Genomic DNA, 16,879 nt, shown 5'->3' with positions numbered 1-16,879 from the left:
CATAAAACAAGGCAAATAATCCTCATTTTTAATATGTTTTTGCTTTAAAGATCACAGAGCCCCTCCTAGAGCCATTCAGTTTAGTACATACATACTGAAGCACTGGGTATGTGCTTTGAGCGCTAGTGAAGCTTGTTACAATTCCCATGTAAAAAGTGAGAGTCATGCAAATCTGTTTAAGTATCAGAAACTAATAAAGGATTTTATTTCATAGCTGCTAAGCCTTTCAAATCTTACAAGTGTCAGCAGAGAATGATTTAACCCTTGAGAAAAAGGGTGCATTATAAAAGAGGCAAATATCTCTCGAGATCTCCCCACATACATATCTCATCTACTACTAATACTGAAGGATTCCTTTGCTAAACACAGTATGCTAGGGGAAAAAATTTCTGCTGTTCCCTTACAGAGCTGGAGGCAGACAGCTGCTGAGGCATCACCTTCTGCTGTGCCCTGCGAAGCAGGTGAATGTGACGTGGTTGCCGTTTCAGCCGAGCCCTGCTCTAGAAGGATCGGTGGAAACAGCCCCAGCGCCTGCAGCTCACATCCAGAAGGAACAGAATGCAGGAGGGGGCTCCCCTCCGGTCAGGGCTCTGAACCCACTGGTCTCAGCAGTACCGCCTAGAGGTGCCGAGAACGTTTTGCACTTCCTCCAAAGCCACACGGGATCAGGCAGGAATGACATAGGAGCTGTGGGGGTTGGGGGATGTAGGAAAGTGTAGCATTCTCCTCAGGCAAAATAGTTTGTCTCAGCAAACATACTTGGCTTGAGCAGGAACGATTTAGTGCTGGCAGGTGGAAGGGAAGAACTCAAGCTTCAGAAAGCTGCAGATGTTCTTCAGGAACATCCATCTTTACCTTCCCTGCAAGGGCAGCATATCCCACTTGGAATAAGGGCTAAGCAAGAGAATAAAACTGTAATAAAACTATCATTCTTCCATGTCACTGATTAGGAATTTACAATTTCATAGTTTAAGAAGCTACAATGCAAGTTAGCATTTGCTTCACAAGGACCCTGTTGTAGTGTCCTCCCTTGTGATGTGAGCCACCAGTGGTCTCACCCATACACAAAGCAGGCAGGCTGCCCCGAGCACCAAGGCCTAAAGGCACCCAAAGTAGTAAATAAATATACATAAAACACAAAAATCTGAAATGAATAGCACTGATTGTTTAAATTTACAGTCCATCTTTTTACATTGAACTCAACGTTTTAGCATCTTTAAACCACTACACAAAGCTGCTGAAGTTACTCTGTTACAAACCTGCCATACAAGAGCATAAAGCACTAAAGTATTTTTTGGCAAAGTAACTTGCTTCCAGAATTTAACATACTTTCAAATCACAGTGTACATATAACAGATGTGTCACACTAATACAACATCCTCTATTTTCTCACAGTATATTCTGCCAGAAGCAGGACACCTCAGAGACCTTTCCTCATTTCATTTGCTCTCTTAAATCCTTCCTATAACAGCTTATTTAATACAGTCTCAGGTCAGCTGCTCCTTACTTCTGCTTCAGTGTTGTCCTGTTTGTTGCATTAATCTTGTCTCCAGGATAAGCCACATCAGTCTGATGTGTTTACAGAACAGATGTTACGTGCTCTACTCTTGCCCTCTTGCAAGCATCCTGGGAGCATTATTTATGCCTTTTACATCCTCATGTTTACTTTTTCTCTGCTTACTTCCTGCCTTAACAACAGAATCCACATTAGGTTTCTGAAGAGGAAGAAAAATTTTATTCTCCAAGCGCACATACTGATTTTCCATTCCTATGGAAACTCTTACATTGTACTTCTTACATTCTACCTCCCCTCCCTGCCATACTGTGGCTGTCAGACTTGCACTTTTACCTGGGACACAAGGAATAACAAATCTAGGGGGGGGAGGGAAATAAAACAACAGCAATGCTCGTGTTTTTGTCCAAGTTCCCATTTTCTTCTCCCTGAATACCTCCTCGCTCTGAGCCTGGGCTCTGAGACCCTCAGAGGACAAAAACAGGAGGAAGGACAGGCTGCACCTTCAGCCTTCATCTGCAGCATTACAGGCACAGAGGACTCAGTACATCATTGCAAACCTTGCACAAACCCCATGAATTTCTCAAGTCTAGCACACTCAAATGCTGCTATCCTAACCTAATCTCCTATTCAGAGAATGATCCAGGCAGGCTTCAGGTGCCAGCTGTGCAGTCAGTATCACATCACATGAGAAGAGCCCATCTCAGCACTATATACACCTGCATTTACTACATAACCAAAACTATACATTGTGTTTCTTAGGATAAACAAAGTATTAAAAAAAAAAAAAAAAGTTTCCTCTCTAGCAGCTTGATCCCAATTCAAGTACCTGCACAATCTCTCCTGTATATACATCCAACATCCATCTGTCTTCTGGCCTTGTGTGTAATAGGAACAGGCACCATGCTATCTATACCAGTTCCCTGTGCTTGAGTACTTCACTCTGCATTCCTCTTACTTAGCAAGAACTGCTGCTGGCTAATTCTGAAATACAGCAAGGCACTTTGATGGATGTTAAAGACTTTGTGTGTCCACAGGCAGGATGCAAATCCACCCCCTCCACACAATAACTTGCCTTTAGGGCAAACAGCCCTCAGCAATCTCCTAAGGAAAGATGACCACAGCACAGCAAGTCATCTGGCCTGCAAAGAACAGCAATGTGGAGGGAACAGACCAGCTTCCTCAGAGTTACAGATCGGTTACAAAAGTCCATGTTTTACTTCAGTGCTTTACAGAACTACTACTTCCTCCCTGGGGAAAAAAAGATAAGAATTGCTAGTCATGTTGCATGTGTTAAAATATGTGAAGTCAAATCAGCAGTAATATCTGTAGAAACACAGCAGAAAAATCACAGTAATAAAAATCCCAAAGCAACATAAACCTGTTTGAGAAGCCAAGGGTCAAGTGGAAAATTTATCAGTGATGTTCCTGCTCCTCCAACACAGCCATAAACATCTGAGGAGCCTTCTGCCAGATAACGCATCGGCCAAATAGGTACATGGGTTGCCCTATTCAAGAGAACTGGCAAAAGTCTCAGCCCATTCAGCTCATGATTTATCTGACACATTAAAAATAATAAAAGGTACGGAAGGGCGGAACAAAGACAAAATTCAAACCATAAGCTGGCAAGTGGTCCTGGATCCATCCAGCAAACAGTACTGGCTACAAAAAGCAGAAGGTCCCACCAGGCCGCTGTGTGTTGAGATAGTCTTGTGGCCACCACTGACCGTTGCAGGTAGTTTAATCCAATTCTGTGAGGAAAAAAGTCCTTGTACAAAACTGTTTTCCTCCTCTGATTGCCATCAGATGAGCTCCTTCAGCGGCTCGTTTTCAATGGGAAGTGTGCCATTCATCTCAGGGGAGCCCTCTGTGCCCAGATATCCCAAGAGGATCTCACTGCGCCTCCGTGACAGCTGCAAGATGTCTTCTGCCAGCAGCTGCACTGTTGTGTATCTCACATTGTCCAGATCAAACATGTCCTTCAGATATTGTACTATCTGGTGCTGCAAAGATAAAAGGGAGTTTTACAGTAAGGAGACCTTCACTCATACCTTCCAGTACCACCTATTCCATAAGGAATTTTGTATGCCTGCTATATATATATTATAGGAAAGCCATCCTACCTTGAAGAAACTGCAGACTTCAGCGAGCTGCTGCTTGGGCCCCAGAAAACCAAAGGCTAGAACAGGACTGACATGCTCCGATACGGAGTAGAAGTGAGAGATAAAGCCATCTGGTACCTGCCACAAGGAAGGGAAAAATTGGTAGGTCTCAGTTCTCAGACAGAATTAGCAGCTTGTTCCATATCAACTACCACAGTTGGAACTACCATGCCAGCACTGTGCTTCAGTAACTGAAGAGCTGCTTAAGAATCTCTCTTCCTGCAGAATTACAGTTATCCATCAGATTTCTTGAAGGATGATTTGAACTTTCTATCTTTATGTTCCTAAGCTACTCTTTCAGGAGAAGAATAAATAGAAGATGGAAGGCAACCATCAGGCAGTCCTTACCAACTCTACTTGCAATCTCCAAACTAAGCCAGGAATGAGCACAAAAAATTCCAGATAGCTAAGATGGAGATTCTGCGTGGCAATACAGCTTCCAATGTACTCATTACTCTTTGCATCATCTCACAAGGCAAACCCTGTCCCTGTGGTAGAAGTAGGGATTGTGCAGTTGCAGCTTCCTGTTCTCCAGGTCCTCGAACTCATTTGTTGCAGTACTTAAAAAAGCAGCAGGTTTAAGGGAAATGCACAAAGTACAAAGTAGCCAGTCGTCAGCATTGGGAGGCAGGAGAGCAGGTGAGCCCAGTCACTGCACTGCCAACAGGCAAACTACAGTTCAGAGAGCAACTGAGACCATTCCTATGGGATCGTGAGCAAGGATAGGGAATAACAAATGGAGAACATTATCCTCTGGATCTTCTTATTAAGAAAAAGTGAAAATAAACACAGAACTGTAAAACACGGATGTTGCACTGGTACAGAGAAATGACAGCAGGACCTCAGCACTCTAAAGCAGAGAGAATGCAATTCAGATCATTCTTATACCACAAAGATTTTGCATTTCACCAAGATCTTGGTGAAATCTTTTCAGCTTCAAATGCATTTGATTCTTTCCCTCTTCATTAATCTTGCTTACCATTAGAAGCCTCCTTTTTGCTTTCAGAACGGACCAGCAGGCAGTTGCTAGGGCCTACAATTAACAAAGAGACCATAATTTGCTGGGATTACTCTTCTGAAGAAAAAAACAGCCTGCCAACACATTGCCATCGAAACATCAAAGCAGTGGCCCTTTTGTGCCAACAACTCTAAAATTAGTTAGGAAAAATCCATACGAGCTGGAAGCAGGTTTGGCCACTACAGATCCATTCTAGACAAACCAAAGTGTTTTGGAAGATCTCTAATACAATCTGGCATAGCTGCCACATGCCCCAGAATACAGACTTTGAGCAGATAGCTGATTTACTGCAGGACTGCTGTTGAGAGTTTCAAGAAAATATGGTGTTTCTAAAGAGAAAACACTGTTCTGTTCTGCCAGGCCAGTCAAAGTGCTGTATGATCATCTCTCCTAGCTTTGGCATTGCTGGACACAAGCACTGCCTGCTTAACCCACCGTCTCCTTGAAGCTGTCGGACAGCCAACGGTTGCGCAGCACAGCCAGCACAGAGGAAGGTGGATTCTCCAAATCCTCAAAAGCATCCATGAGGATAAAATCCAGCACAATATCGAAGAAACTCATGCACACCACCTGTCAGAGAGCAGAGCAGTCTGTAAAGGAAACAGGTTTACAGAAAAAAAAGAGATGGACTTTGAAACAACAAAACAGTGTTTGCCACCAGCATAGGAAGCTGTGTTCATTCAGTTCACTGGCCAAACCCCAGACAGGGGCTGGCCAAGGGGCTTCCAATTCCTGAGTCCAGGAAAAGTCCAGTCAAAAGGGCAAGCAAATCTTAGAGCTACACACATTAGCTCGTGCCCTCCAGAAAGAGGATGTGGTGTTTTTTTTCCCCCCATTATTTTTACTTTCAAAACACAGTAGTGCTAACCTTGCTGAAAGCAAGATTTGCTGTGAAGCTTAAACACTCAGCCAGGCACTTTTCCCCCTGGCCTCCCTCACAACATACAATTGCAGAGTAATCATATTTCAGAAGCCATTCATTCACTCCATGGTTGTTCCTACATATCCATTACTCTCCAACTCCTCTCCAACGTTTAGAGAGAATGTCTTTACCAACCCCTCTTCCCTCCAGCTCCTGCTGTGTGGTCGGCCAGGTTTCTGGCTTCAGTGCATAATGCAGCATCTCCTCGTAGCTTTCCAGAAAAGCTTTGGGATTCTGCAAGAGCAGAGAAAAAACACTTCAGAAGGCACAGCAGTTGTGGACACATCATAACGAAGGCTTACTTCTCTATTTTGAGCTAACAAACATCAACACATGCCACTGGCTGAATTTTTCAGCCAACACACACTTTGTATGGAAATACTTTTTTTTGTGGGAGGCACGGACAGCCCCAGGCTCAGCTGTGACTTAAAGCACATACTTAGCTGTCTTCAAGGAAGTGGTTATAGGCACCTATACATAAACCAAGTCCAGTAAGATTAAACCGTGCAAGCATCTCTCTGCTTGGGAGATGATGTGGTTGAAGCAGAGGTTTCATTATTATTTCCCTTTTCTGTATTTGAATATTCCTATGATGTACTCTGTACCTTCTGCTCTCTCTGTAATAAGGCACAGTGTCAAACTGTGGACAGGAGCTGCAGAGAGCCTCTTTCCTGAGAATTTGGTTGAACAAGACTAAAAACATTGGCAATTTACTTTTCACAATGGTCACCTACATACAGATGAAGTTTTCTCCTTTTACAGTCCATAATTTGTCTAGTGCATTGGAACAAGTGTTCCTGTGCCCACAAGAGAAATAAGCCACTTTCAAGCTTCCTACCTTTTCAGCTTTTGTCATCAATCCTATCACCATTTGCTTCCCAACCTCTCCAAAAAACAGTTGATTGCTTTCATCCTCCAGCAGCTCCTGCAAAGGGAACAAAAGAAGTCTCCATGAATGGGAGTGACAGCTTCTGGCCAGCTATGCAATTCCCAAGCTTTCACATTCCAACACTAGATCAGCAAAGAGGCAGCCAGGTAATCGCCACTCAAGTTGGGCATGGGGTCTAGGGGATACTTATTCCTCTCCAAATCAAGTCAGTGATAATTACAAAGTTAAGTAACAGAAGCTTGGACTGTTTCTGTTTTTGCTTGCTCTAGAGGGAAAAGACTTCAGTCCTGCATGGATGTAAAAGAACACACTGCTGGGGGCAACATGCCATGGCAATGCAGGAACCACAAGGACAGCCAGCCTCACACTCCTTCACTGAACCATTCTCACCTTGAAGGCCTGCCTGACACAATGCAGCTTTGCAAGGAAATCCTGGTCACTATAGCAGCCAAGGAGCTCTGTCCTAGAGGGAAAAGGCAATGAATGCATAAATTTCAGTTCTCCTAATATCTCTGACCCTAACAACTATGCTTTTCTAAGAAAAAAAATTCCAGGCTCTGCCTACAAGAAAGTAATAAATCTGTTTCCTTTGTGTAGTTCCCTGGAGGATCACAGTATCGCTGTAAAGGCTGTCACAGCACAGAACTGTGCAACCCACCACACAGAACATTATTATTATTATTAACTTCCTGGGATAATATCCTTTCTTACCATGCACCTAAAATCTAGAAAATCCAAACAAAGATGCTAGGAGTCCAAACAACAAAGATGCTAGGAGTTTCCTGCCCCAAAGGGTTATTCTTTTTATAGGGCTGTTCAAAGGTAAATATTGTGTTCATATTGCTCAAAGGAGCCCTGACATAAACATGCACAACTCCAGGTGGCACTTCACCTCAATGTCCGGCATGCAACCTTCCCTTCTTTCACTAGCTGCAGGGCTTCTTCATATGCTGCTACTGGCTTTGATAGATGGAATGGTATTTCCTCAAAGTGAAGAGAATCAAAGAGCTGAAACGGTAGCAAGAAGCATGGGAAAAAAAACAAATGACCTCATTAAATATTTGTAAATACTTGGGGACTGCACTCAAGCAAGACATTCCTTCTTTAGCTGGCAAATTTTTGTCAGCCCCAATTATTTCATGCAAAGATATTTTCCTTCCCACCATTTTCACACAGCTCAGTATTCCTTGAAAATACACAACCAAGCCACATTACATTAGACACAGCATTTTCCTAGCTGTTTCAGCATGTTTTCTACAGTAGATTGGAAGATGACCCAAAACGTTGGATGAAAAGAACATCCAGCCTCCCACTTGAAGAAGAATGGTTACCCACATAGATCAGGTCAGTTATGGTTCGTTCTGGGCAAGCCTTGAAAGCCTCCACATAATGAGATTTCCTGATCTTTCCAGGGAAGGCTGCACCATCACCTTAATGAAAAAGCTTTTCCTAACATCTATCCAATCTGGTGCTGTTGCTCCATGTTTTATCATTTTCCTTTATTAAGATGTAATTGGCTCCACTGTCTTTGTGGCTTCCCTCCAAGCCGCCGCTCTGCTACGCACAGTAGGAACTTAAGCTACCTCTGCTGCAGAAAAGAAGGAGTCCTCAGAAATTGAGCTGTCTTCATCATCTGTCCGAAGCCGTAAGGACCCGTCCGTCAGCGGAAGCATTAAAGTCTTCTCTGGAGGAGACAAAGAAGCCGCACGTGTTGGAGTTCACAGACTACTATTCCTCCTACAGTCACTATGTTCTCTCTCCCACCCTCATAAGAGCATTCTGCCAACACTCTTTTGCTTTGCTCGTGGAAAAGAAAAACAGAAAAGCAGTTTAACTAATGTATTTCACACCCAGCTCACCCAGATCCAGCAGCATGCTGTCTGATGGAAGTGAAGACCCAAACTCCTCCTGGAGGTGGTAGGCTCGGTGCAAGAGGGACTCCAACTTCTCAGCAAACTCTCTTTTCTGAGACTCCTCCTTGAACATAAATGGCATAGAATTTACAGATAAAATTACATGCAAGAGAGAGAGAGAAGGAGAAAAAGAGAGAGAACTCAATCCTACAATACAGCAAATATTGTAATGGGAAGAATGCTTCTATACAGCCTATTCAAATCCTCTGGCATTTTTAGCTTCACAATTTTGTATACCTGTTAAAAAAGAAAGAATTTCAGTCTGCTATCCAGAGAAACAGGTATGTTTACAAGTTACAGTAACTTAACTCTCCTGACTCGCGATTCCCTCTTCAATGAAATTAGGCTGAAGTCATGTATCACAGAACCTGTGTTGAATACAGAGGTGTATCCAGAACTGGATAATGGCATAAGTGTCCTTGGATTAAGGTGCTGGGCACAAGCAAAGCTTGCTGTAAGCACAAGAAGAAAAAAGGAAAATAAGACACAGCATCTTGCCCTCATGTCTGTGTGAATATGTCACCCAGTAGATAGAAGCATTAGTAAGAAGCACAGGATCTATTTTGATGTTGGATTTGTTTGCAGAAACACTATGGCTGGTGGCCCTGCCTGTGGCAGGGGGGTGGAACTTGATGATCCTTGGGGTCCCTTCCAACCCAAGCCATTCTATAGGATGCTTTAAAAAGGAACAGCAAGAACACAGATTTGACTTGCATAAATACCCACTCCAGAAGGCAAATATCCAATACACTTACTACACTAGGCCCTATTTATGACAGCCTTGAAACACTTTTTACCACTGACAACTCCTGGAATGTTTGGAGTTTAGCTCCTTTCACAAACCTGAGCTACAGCTGCTCTGTTTAGCTTCGTAGTCAGTCATCACAGAGCCTTCTTAGTTTGGATCTCCTCTTTTATCAGAGGTCTGCCCAGCACAGTCATCAGGTCCAAGACAAGACGTTGTCCTAAAATACTTGTTCTGTAGGTGGAACAAGTTACACATCTCCCCCCTCCACTTGTTCTGTGAACAGAGACATTCTTAGCAGCTACTTTGCTTTAGTCATTAATACACACAAGCAGCTGCATCCTGCTTCTCCACTCACCTCCCTAGGAAGTGAGAGTGACCACCAAGATCTCAACTTTCAACGTGTTAAAGAGTTATAGACACAACACAGCCAGGCAAAAAGCTCGCTCTTTCTCTCAGGCACTGCATTTGTTACAGCCTTTTCCTACTGCAGTCTCTGCTGCTTGAGCAGTTGCATGACAGTGACTGACATGTTCTGGAAGGTGGGCAGAAAAGCTGAGGAATGAGGGGGAGAGACTTATTAGAAAGAAAAAAATAAAAAATAAAAAATCACCCACTCACACTGCATAAGGAAGCCACAGATTTAGACAGCTCTTATGCAGTCTGGCCCAGCTCTGCCCTTAATTTGCTCTTCTTCTATCCTATTAGTTATTACTACTACTAGCATCTTGTCTGGCCTTCTGGCATGTTTCCCAGCTGCCGAATGCAAGAGAAAAGAGGGGGACCTACCTCTAAGGCATTCTCAGACAAGTTCTCTTGGTGTTTCTTGCTGTCCCAGGGCACAGGAGTGCTGGAACTAGCACTGTCCCGCTGCCTGATGGTCAGTGCCTGTTCCCACTTCTGCAGGGCCTCCTCAAACAACTCCATACCTAGCAGCACAACCAAAGAAAGCTCTGAGATCTTGCAACCAACAGGTGACTGAGTTTAAGCCAAGGATGGGAGAAAGCTTTATTAGAACACAAGCTATTAGAACACAAAGGTGAACCTCCACTGCATAGACATACAGCTGCTGATGATCTATGCCACTTCACACCCTATTTTTGCTCTTCCCATGATAAACAACCCCAGAGGGTGAAGTTAACTCCTGTGCTTGTTTACCTTGAACATAGAGGCTTTCTGCACTGGAATCGCCGATGGCTCCACCATCCCCCATGGCCTGGGCCTCCCACATCCCAGCCGATGCTGGTGTTGGACTCGAAGAATTCACAGCTACCATCTGCAGGAATCACAGAATTGTAGGGATTGGAAGGGACCTCCAGAGATCACCAAGTCCAACCCCCCTGCGCAAGCAGGCAAATACCTTTTGAAATATCTCCGGGAGGGTCAGCATTAAAACTCCCTTGCCTTGTAAGGGGTGCTATGAACAATTACCAGTCCCTTCCCATGCAGGTTCACACCATGCTGTCAACTGCCAAGAGCTGTTAAGAGGGGACACAAGAAATCCTGCTCTTTGCCACCTGGCACCACAGCAGTGTCTTTGAAAGCACAGAAATCCATGCAGAAAATACCTGCCCTCACCAATTTACAGTGAGGCTTCATTAGGAAACAGCGAGGTGTGCAACTATGAGCACAAGTAGGACAGCACCTCTGGAGGCAACAGCCCAAGAAAACTTCAAAGGAAACACTACAACAGCACAAGCATTTTGATACGAAGTTTGTGTCAGCCCCAGCTTTCCATACAGAAGGACATTGGAAGTGGGAGAAGTAACCGCACTCCGAAAAAAGCAGCAGATTATCAGCAAAAATACAGCTGGGGAATTTGGCCAAGGGAAATTCCAGCTCTTTCTTTGTAACTAAACCTTGTCACGGGAAGGCTGAGCACTAAGATCCACAATGCAAATTGTCAGCTTGGTCAAGTTTCACCCCTGTGCATAAGCATCTTCTGAAGCCTGACAAAACAAAGTGCTGGGTTCAGATAAAATCAATGATCAGTATTTTCATAGTTGTTTTCAGATTACTTAGATAAAATGCCCAAATGTGAGCCTGATGCTAGAGAAAAAGCTACAGTAAATGGCTGATAGACAGTTCTAGCCATGCCCTCATTGATTCATCTCTGTGGAGTCGTAATAAATCACTTTGAGATCCAGGACTGCAAAGAGCAATTCACTGCTGCTGACTTAGTAAATAAGTGACAAAGCTCGGGAAACCAGGCAAGACAGCAGGCAGAACCTGCAGCTGTGTGAAGGATGAGCTGTTCTCCCATCACATAACATAAAAGCAATGAGGACAACATCACAGAAGTTCAGCTGCCACACAGTGAAGGGGTACTGGAACAGATTTCTCAGTGTGAATATCATTACTCAAGGACCAGCAGTGGAAAAAAGAATTCAGATACTTTTATGTCAAGAGAAACAGCTTTCAGCATTACAAAACCCAGACAGCATCTGCGGGAAGGGAGAAGCCAAGGGGAATTAAATGGCTGCGAGTCCATGGAGGGGGAGGAGGCCAGGGCTGGGCACAGTGCGCTGTGCACTGCGCATCCCATGCTGTCCCAATTACCCAGGGAAAAACAGACAGGCTGCACCCCCAGCACCGTGCCAGCACTGCCGCCTGCTGGAGACACACTTTGGCCAGCACAAATTTTTGTCAGCTTTCTGGTTCTTCAAATATCTAAAAATAATGCTAAAAATAATGCAGTACCTGCATTGTGGCTAGATGATTTTTCTCCTTCCTTCCTCAGCACTGCTAGTGAAACACCAAGCACAAGTGCTCCTGCAACTGATGCCAAGGAGTTTTGTGGCACATCACGGTGTTGGAAGCTGCTGTTCACTTGTGCCTTTTGTTGCTTCAGCTTTTAGCAGTGAGGATATCAAACAGGCCCTGAAGCCACAAACATTCCCCAGCGTTTCTGCCTCTGGTCTCACGAGAGGTGGATTATACACAGTGACAGCTTCTGCTTTGAAGGACGTACAACCACTGGGCTGCGTCCCAGCCTGCGCTGTTTCATTAACAGAGCTATCTGTTTTTTGGAAGTTAACGTGGTTTTAAAAATTGAACAACCTTGAGTAGCCTGTATAGAGGCAGAAGGGCTGCAATGACACAAGAGCTGGTCTATCTAACACCCCACTACAGAAGGAAACAAATTTCCCACTGCTGCAAGTTCCAGTAACAATTCATTCTTGCTCCTGTAGAAGGGCATAGATAGCCTGAAGGAATCATGGCCGCATCCCACACACAAGTCCCTCCACAGCCTCTTGCTGACCACAGACACCCTGGGGCTCTTGGTCAGAAAAAACACTGCTCTGATTCCGGAGGCATGCCTGCCTCAGACAGCTCCAGACCATCACTGCTGAATTACAACAAGACTGCCCTCCAGTTACACCATAACCTCTCCTACTTCAAGAATCTTGGCATTATCCATCAGCCAGCACAAGCCCATGGACCTGGTGGTCTTGTTATATGGAGATGCACTAATCTGTCACCCCTGCTTCTCTCAACCCTTCTGAGAAGGTCCTTACCGAGGCAAGGCTGTGGGAGGAACTGGAATGTTTGCTGGGCTCGATGGAGGAGATCCCGCTGAGCGTGTCGTTGCTTTTGCTGCTGGGACTCTGGACTCTCTTGCTGGAGTATCCTGAAGTTAAGGTCACACAAAAACAGGATTTTAAACCTGGTGGCCTGTGCATGCAGGGGATGGAGACAGGCTCTCCTGTCACAGCAAATGCTGTTGGGCATGGGAACCCTGCAAGCTACAGAATGTGCAGTCCACATGAGAAACTACAGCAGTCACAGGAAAACCCAGCACAAAGCAAAAGAGATTCACTGCAGCTGTGGTTTAAGGAGAGGAATGTTGCCCTGTCAAGCATGACCGCAGATAGGCAAGGCAGCATCCAATACCTAGAAATGAGTCACGTCTCCTTTACAGTCTATTTTGTTCTAGACACAAAGCAAGTTGCTATAAAGGGACCTGAGGCTGAGGAATGAACTTGCATTGCCTTTGATGGTAGGAGGCGAGCACAAATGGAAAGCATCAAGGAGAAACTCCTCCAGCTTCCCTTAGGCTGGGCAGAACACGGACATAGCACAAACAATGGTGCTTCCATAGTTATTTAGCATGCTTCAAGGGTTTTTGTTGTTGTTTTGTTTTATTTCTTTCCCCTACAGTGCTTAATGAGGAGCTGGGTCAGCCTTATCCTGAACAAACAATACAAGTGGGTGAAGAAGCTGCCCATGGTTTGGGAGCTTCAGCAGCTGGGACAGACACTCCTGACCCACAGCTAGGCCACCACCCTCTCCATGCTGCCCCAGGCAGATGTAGATGCACACAGCACCCACAGGCATCAAAGTCAATATGCAGCCAGGTCATGGTGTGCCCCAGGCTGTTATTATCAGGGAGGCATGGCAAAACAAGTCTATAGACTTTGTGTGGGCAGGGGGATGGGAACTACATGCCTTAGGGAAAACCTCAGCGTCACTTCCCCTCCCCCAGTCACAAGGGTTTTGAGCTCAGCATCACTCCCTTTCCTGCACTAACCCTGTGTTCATAGCACTGTGCTTCAGATCTCTAATTCAATCCTACATCAATTAGTGCACAGAAATCACTTTTCTTTCCTCTCTGCCCACTTGCCAGGAACGTTCTATGGTCCCACTGCTGCTTATACATCCCCTTTCTTTGAACACTATTTCAGCAATATTCTCTTCACTCCCTTGCTACATGGTTTCGGGGTCTCCCTTTTATCGCAAGACCAACCTTTCTTCACAGAAGAGACCCTTCTGGTTGGCAGAATGGGCACTGTGACGCCTCCAGGCTTAAAGCCACACTTCTCCGGAGCAATCTGCTTCTTTCGGCGACGACGTCGCTTCAGCTGATGAGCTGCAAGAGCCAACGCAACTGTCCCAAGAGCTGTAGCAAACAGTACCTTACGTAGGCCTGGAGAGAGCCGCAGCTGAGAGAAGACAGACTTTAAACACAAAAGACACGAAAGAGCAACAATGAAAAACCAAAGTCTACCATCCTTTCTTTCAATATATATGTGTATTTTTAATTTTAAGCAGTTGTAAAGATGAGATACCTGAAATGTACATTGGCATTTCCCCTCCCACCCATAGGACTCCTCCCATTATCTGCTACACAGCTGAAGCTTAACAGGAGAGAAACTGCATAGCACCAATGTGATGGAACCTGGGGAAACTGGTCTCAATTCTCATTGCCAAAACAAGCTGTAACATTCACAAACAGCCCATAACAGACGAGACCTGAGTCACCCAGGTTCAGCTCTGAAACCCTGGTATGTAGCTGACCTTTGCTACCCCAAACACTGCATTACTACAAATGGAAAATATACCAATAATCTTTAATTGCACTTAGTGCCCTTGAAGAGAAGAAAGCTGGAATTCAGGCATTGTCCCACAGAGTGATGTGGAAACACTTCTCTCACCCTACTCCAAATCCATCCTCATTACCCTGGCCCCTACATACAAACTAAACAAACTGACAGGTTCTCCCACCATCATGCCTCTATTCCTCTCAATTAACACAGATTCTTCTTTCTTGGCAGACAATCTCCAGAGACAAAGCCCAAGGAACCAAAAGACTTTTCTCTTGCTGTACCTGTCCAAACGTTGTGTACACAAACACGGGGATCTCTGCCACAGTCATTGCCAAGGCCTGGATGATGGACATTCCCTCGGTTCTTCTAAATGCCATGGCTAAAGGATGACCTCAGCACCTCAGGAGTCACGAAGGGGAAGGGCACTTGTGGATGGATGCTGCGCGAGCCACTCACACGGAAATCCAGCTTTCATCTGACATTGAGCTCAGTGTCCTGGAGTCAGCCTTCATCCAGCAATTCTGAAGGAGGAGGGAAGAATCAGGTGAGTGAAGGTAACACACAGCCTGTATTTCCCTGTACTGCACTTCACAAACAGCACACCAGCTCACTCAGAGCAACAAGGCTGCTAGAGCCAAACCTGAGCTTTAAAGCATCTCCCCATCCATAGCAGCAATTGTTGCTTCTCACACAGGGGTAAGGTTCACAAACTGCTCTATAGTGGCAGCAGGGTCCTTGCACTCAAAAGCTGAAGCTGTGCCAGAGATTTGCACATGCTCTGCAATGGGCTGCATGTGGCTGGACAGAACTTTTGGCAGCTCCCATGTAAAAAACAAAACAAAACAAAACACATATAAATAACATGATTATTCCAAATAACCACATATGCACCTTAATCAGCAAAACTCTGCTAGCCCTTGATTCTGTCACTGTAAAGAGCTACTTAGCAAAGGCTTATTTCACAATTGGCAATTTCTCCCAGGAGGTTTCAAAGCAACCTGAGTTTAGTAGAGCTTTCCTGGCTGTGCTGGAAGCCAGGAAGCAGGGCTCTGCTTCACGTCAAGGACAGAGGTACAAAAAAAAAAAAAAGATGCACTGAAACCAGAGAAGTATCTTTTAACCACCACAAAGTTATAAACGCTTTAGTCCTGCTCTCCCAGCCAGGCCAGCCTTCACAGCACTGCACTTGGAAACACTGCCCTTACCCGTGTGCAGCCACGCTCCTGCCACGCGGCACTCTGGTGCCTTTTCAGGTGCCTTCCCACACCGACAAGTGAAACCCATCCCATGTTTTAAAGCCACGTGATAACCCTGCATCTACCTGACCACATCGCACTGCAACCTTGCACCTCGCAGCCTCCAGGGCTGGCACAGCCCCTAAAGGAGTCACATTTGGCAACAGTCTCAAGGGACCAGAGTACCAGGAGCTTGCAGAACAAGGTTAAATGTAACATTTTGGCTAGAGCAGAACAAAGACGAGCAAAGTGCAAAGAATCCGGGGGACACTGTTCAGCCTGCAGGTTACTACACCTGACTGGCAGTGGGGACACAGCACAAAGCCAAGGAAAACCTTGCCTGTCCTTGTCCTTCAAGGCAAAGCAATGCTGGCCCTACCAGAACACATTTACACCTCGAGCACTGCCCTGCTCCCCTGGGCATCTCAGGATGCTCCCTACGGGATGCCCCACTGCAGTAAACTGGAGCCCCGCAAACAGAGCTCCCTGGGCTGTTTGCATCCTTCGACCAATCTCCATAACCCCGCACAAACGTACCCCCGAGCACCCCTGTGCCCCTTGCACCCCTCTGGGCGCTCAGGGACCTGGCATCCCTGGGGCACCACTCGGGCCCACTGCCCCCATGGGCCCTCCTGCAGCTCAGGGACCCCTGAGCCGCCCGCACCCCGGGCATCCCTACGTTCCCTGCACCCAGCGCATCCCCCCCACCTCTAGGACCGCTTCTACTCGGTGAGGTTCCCGTCTCCGACCCCCACGACGCAGCGGTGCGGCCCACCCAGCTGCCGCAGATGTGCACTGCCGACACCACTCACCGCGACCCGCGGGCGCCCGTCCCCGCTCGCCGCCTTGTTCCCCCCGCCGCGCGCCATGGCCGCGGAAGGGCAGCGTCTCCTTCCCCCGCGCCGCAGCCTACCCTGAACGAGGCTTGAAGCCCCGCCCCTCCGCACTCCTACCCAATCAAAGTGGCGATCGTCCCTGCGGCGAACCAATCGGGGCGCTCCCCGCAGGCCCGGCTGCAGGATGCGGCGCCGAGTGCGGTTGAGCGGTGAGAGAAGAGGGCGGCGGGCGGTGCCAGCACCCATTGGGCGCCGGCTGACAGCTCCCACCGCGGCCACCGCCCCTCTTAAAGGGGCCGCGCCTCCCCGAGACACTCCC

General features: G+C 46.3%; 1 protein-coding gene across 2 annotated transcripts; it reads right to left on the bottom strand.

Annotated features, from left to right (window-relative positions):
- Window positions 1-7: 7 nt before the first annotated feature.
- Window positions 8-14,893, bottom strand: MIGA2 (mitoguardin 2). 2 transcript variants are annotated; one of them, XM_052668885.1, is made up of 15 exons: window positions 14,771-14,893; window positions 13,910-14,120; window positions 12,681-12,793; window positions 10,321-10,438; window positions 9,952-10,091; window positions 8,364-8,481; window positions 8,088-8,188; window positions 7,397-7,512; window positions 6,895-6,967; window positions 6,454-6,540; window positions 5,751-5,849; window positions 5,129-5,263; window positions 4,655-4,708; window positions 3,637-3,753; window positions 8-3,516 (listed from the first exon to the last, which is right to left on the bottom strand). In XM_052668885.1, exons 1-15 carry the CDS (start codon window positions 14,864-14,866, stop codon window positions 3,316-3,318), a joined length of 1,779 nt encoding a protein of 592 aa, XP_052524845.1. In that variant the 5' UTR covers window positions 14,867-14,893; the 3' UTR covers window positions 8-3,315. The 2 variants fall into 2 exon arrangements, with proteins under 2 accessions (XP_052524845.1, XP_052524846.1); XM_052668886.1 differs by having other exon boundaries at window positions 13,910-14,105; window positions 14,771-14,879.
- Window positions 14,894-16,879: the final 1,986 nt, after the last annotated feature.

The sequence above is a fragment of the Tympanuchus pallidicinctus genome, unplaced genomic scaffold (genome assembly GCF_026119805.1).
Source record: "Tympanuchus pallidicinctus isolate F22 unplaced genomic scaffold, pur_lepc_1.0 scaffold8, whole genome shotgun sequence".
Classification (NCBI taxonomy): Eukaryota; Metazoa; Chordata; class Aves; order Galliformes; family Phasianidae; genus Tympanuchus; species Tympanuchus pallidicinctus.
This window is presented reverse-complemented; position numbering and strand designations above follow the sequence as displayed.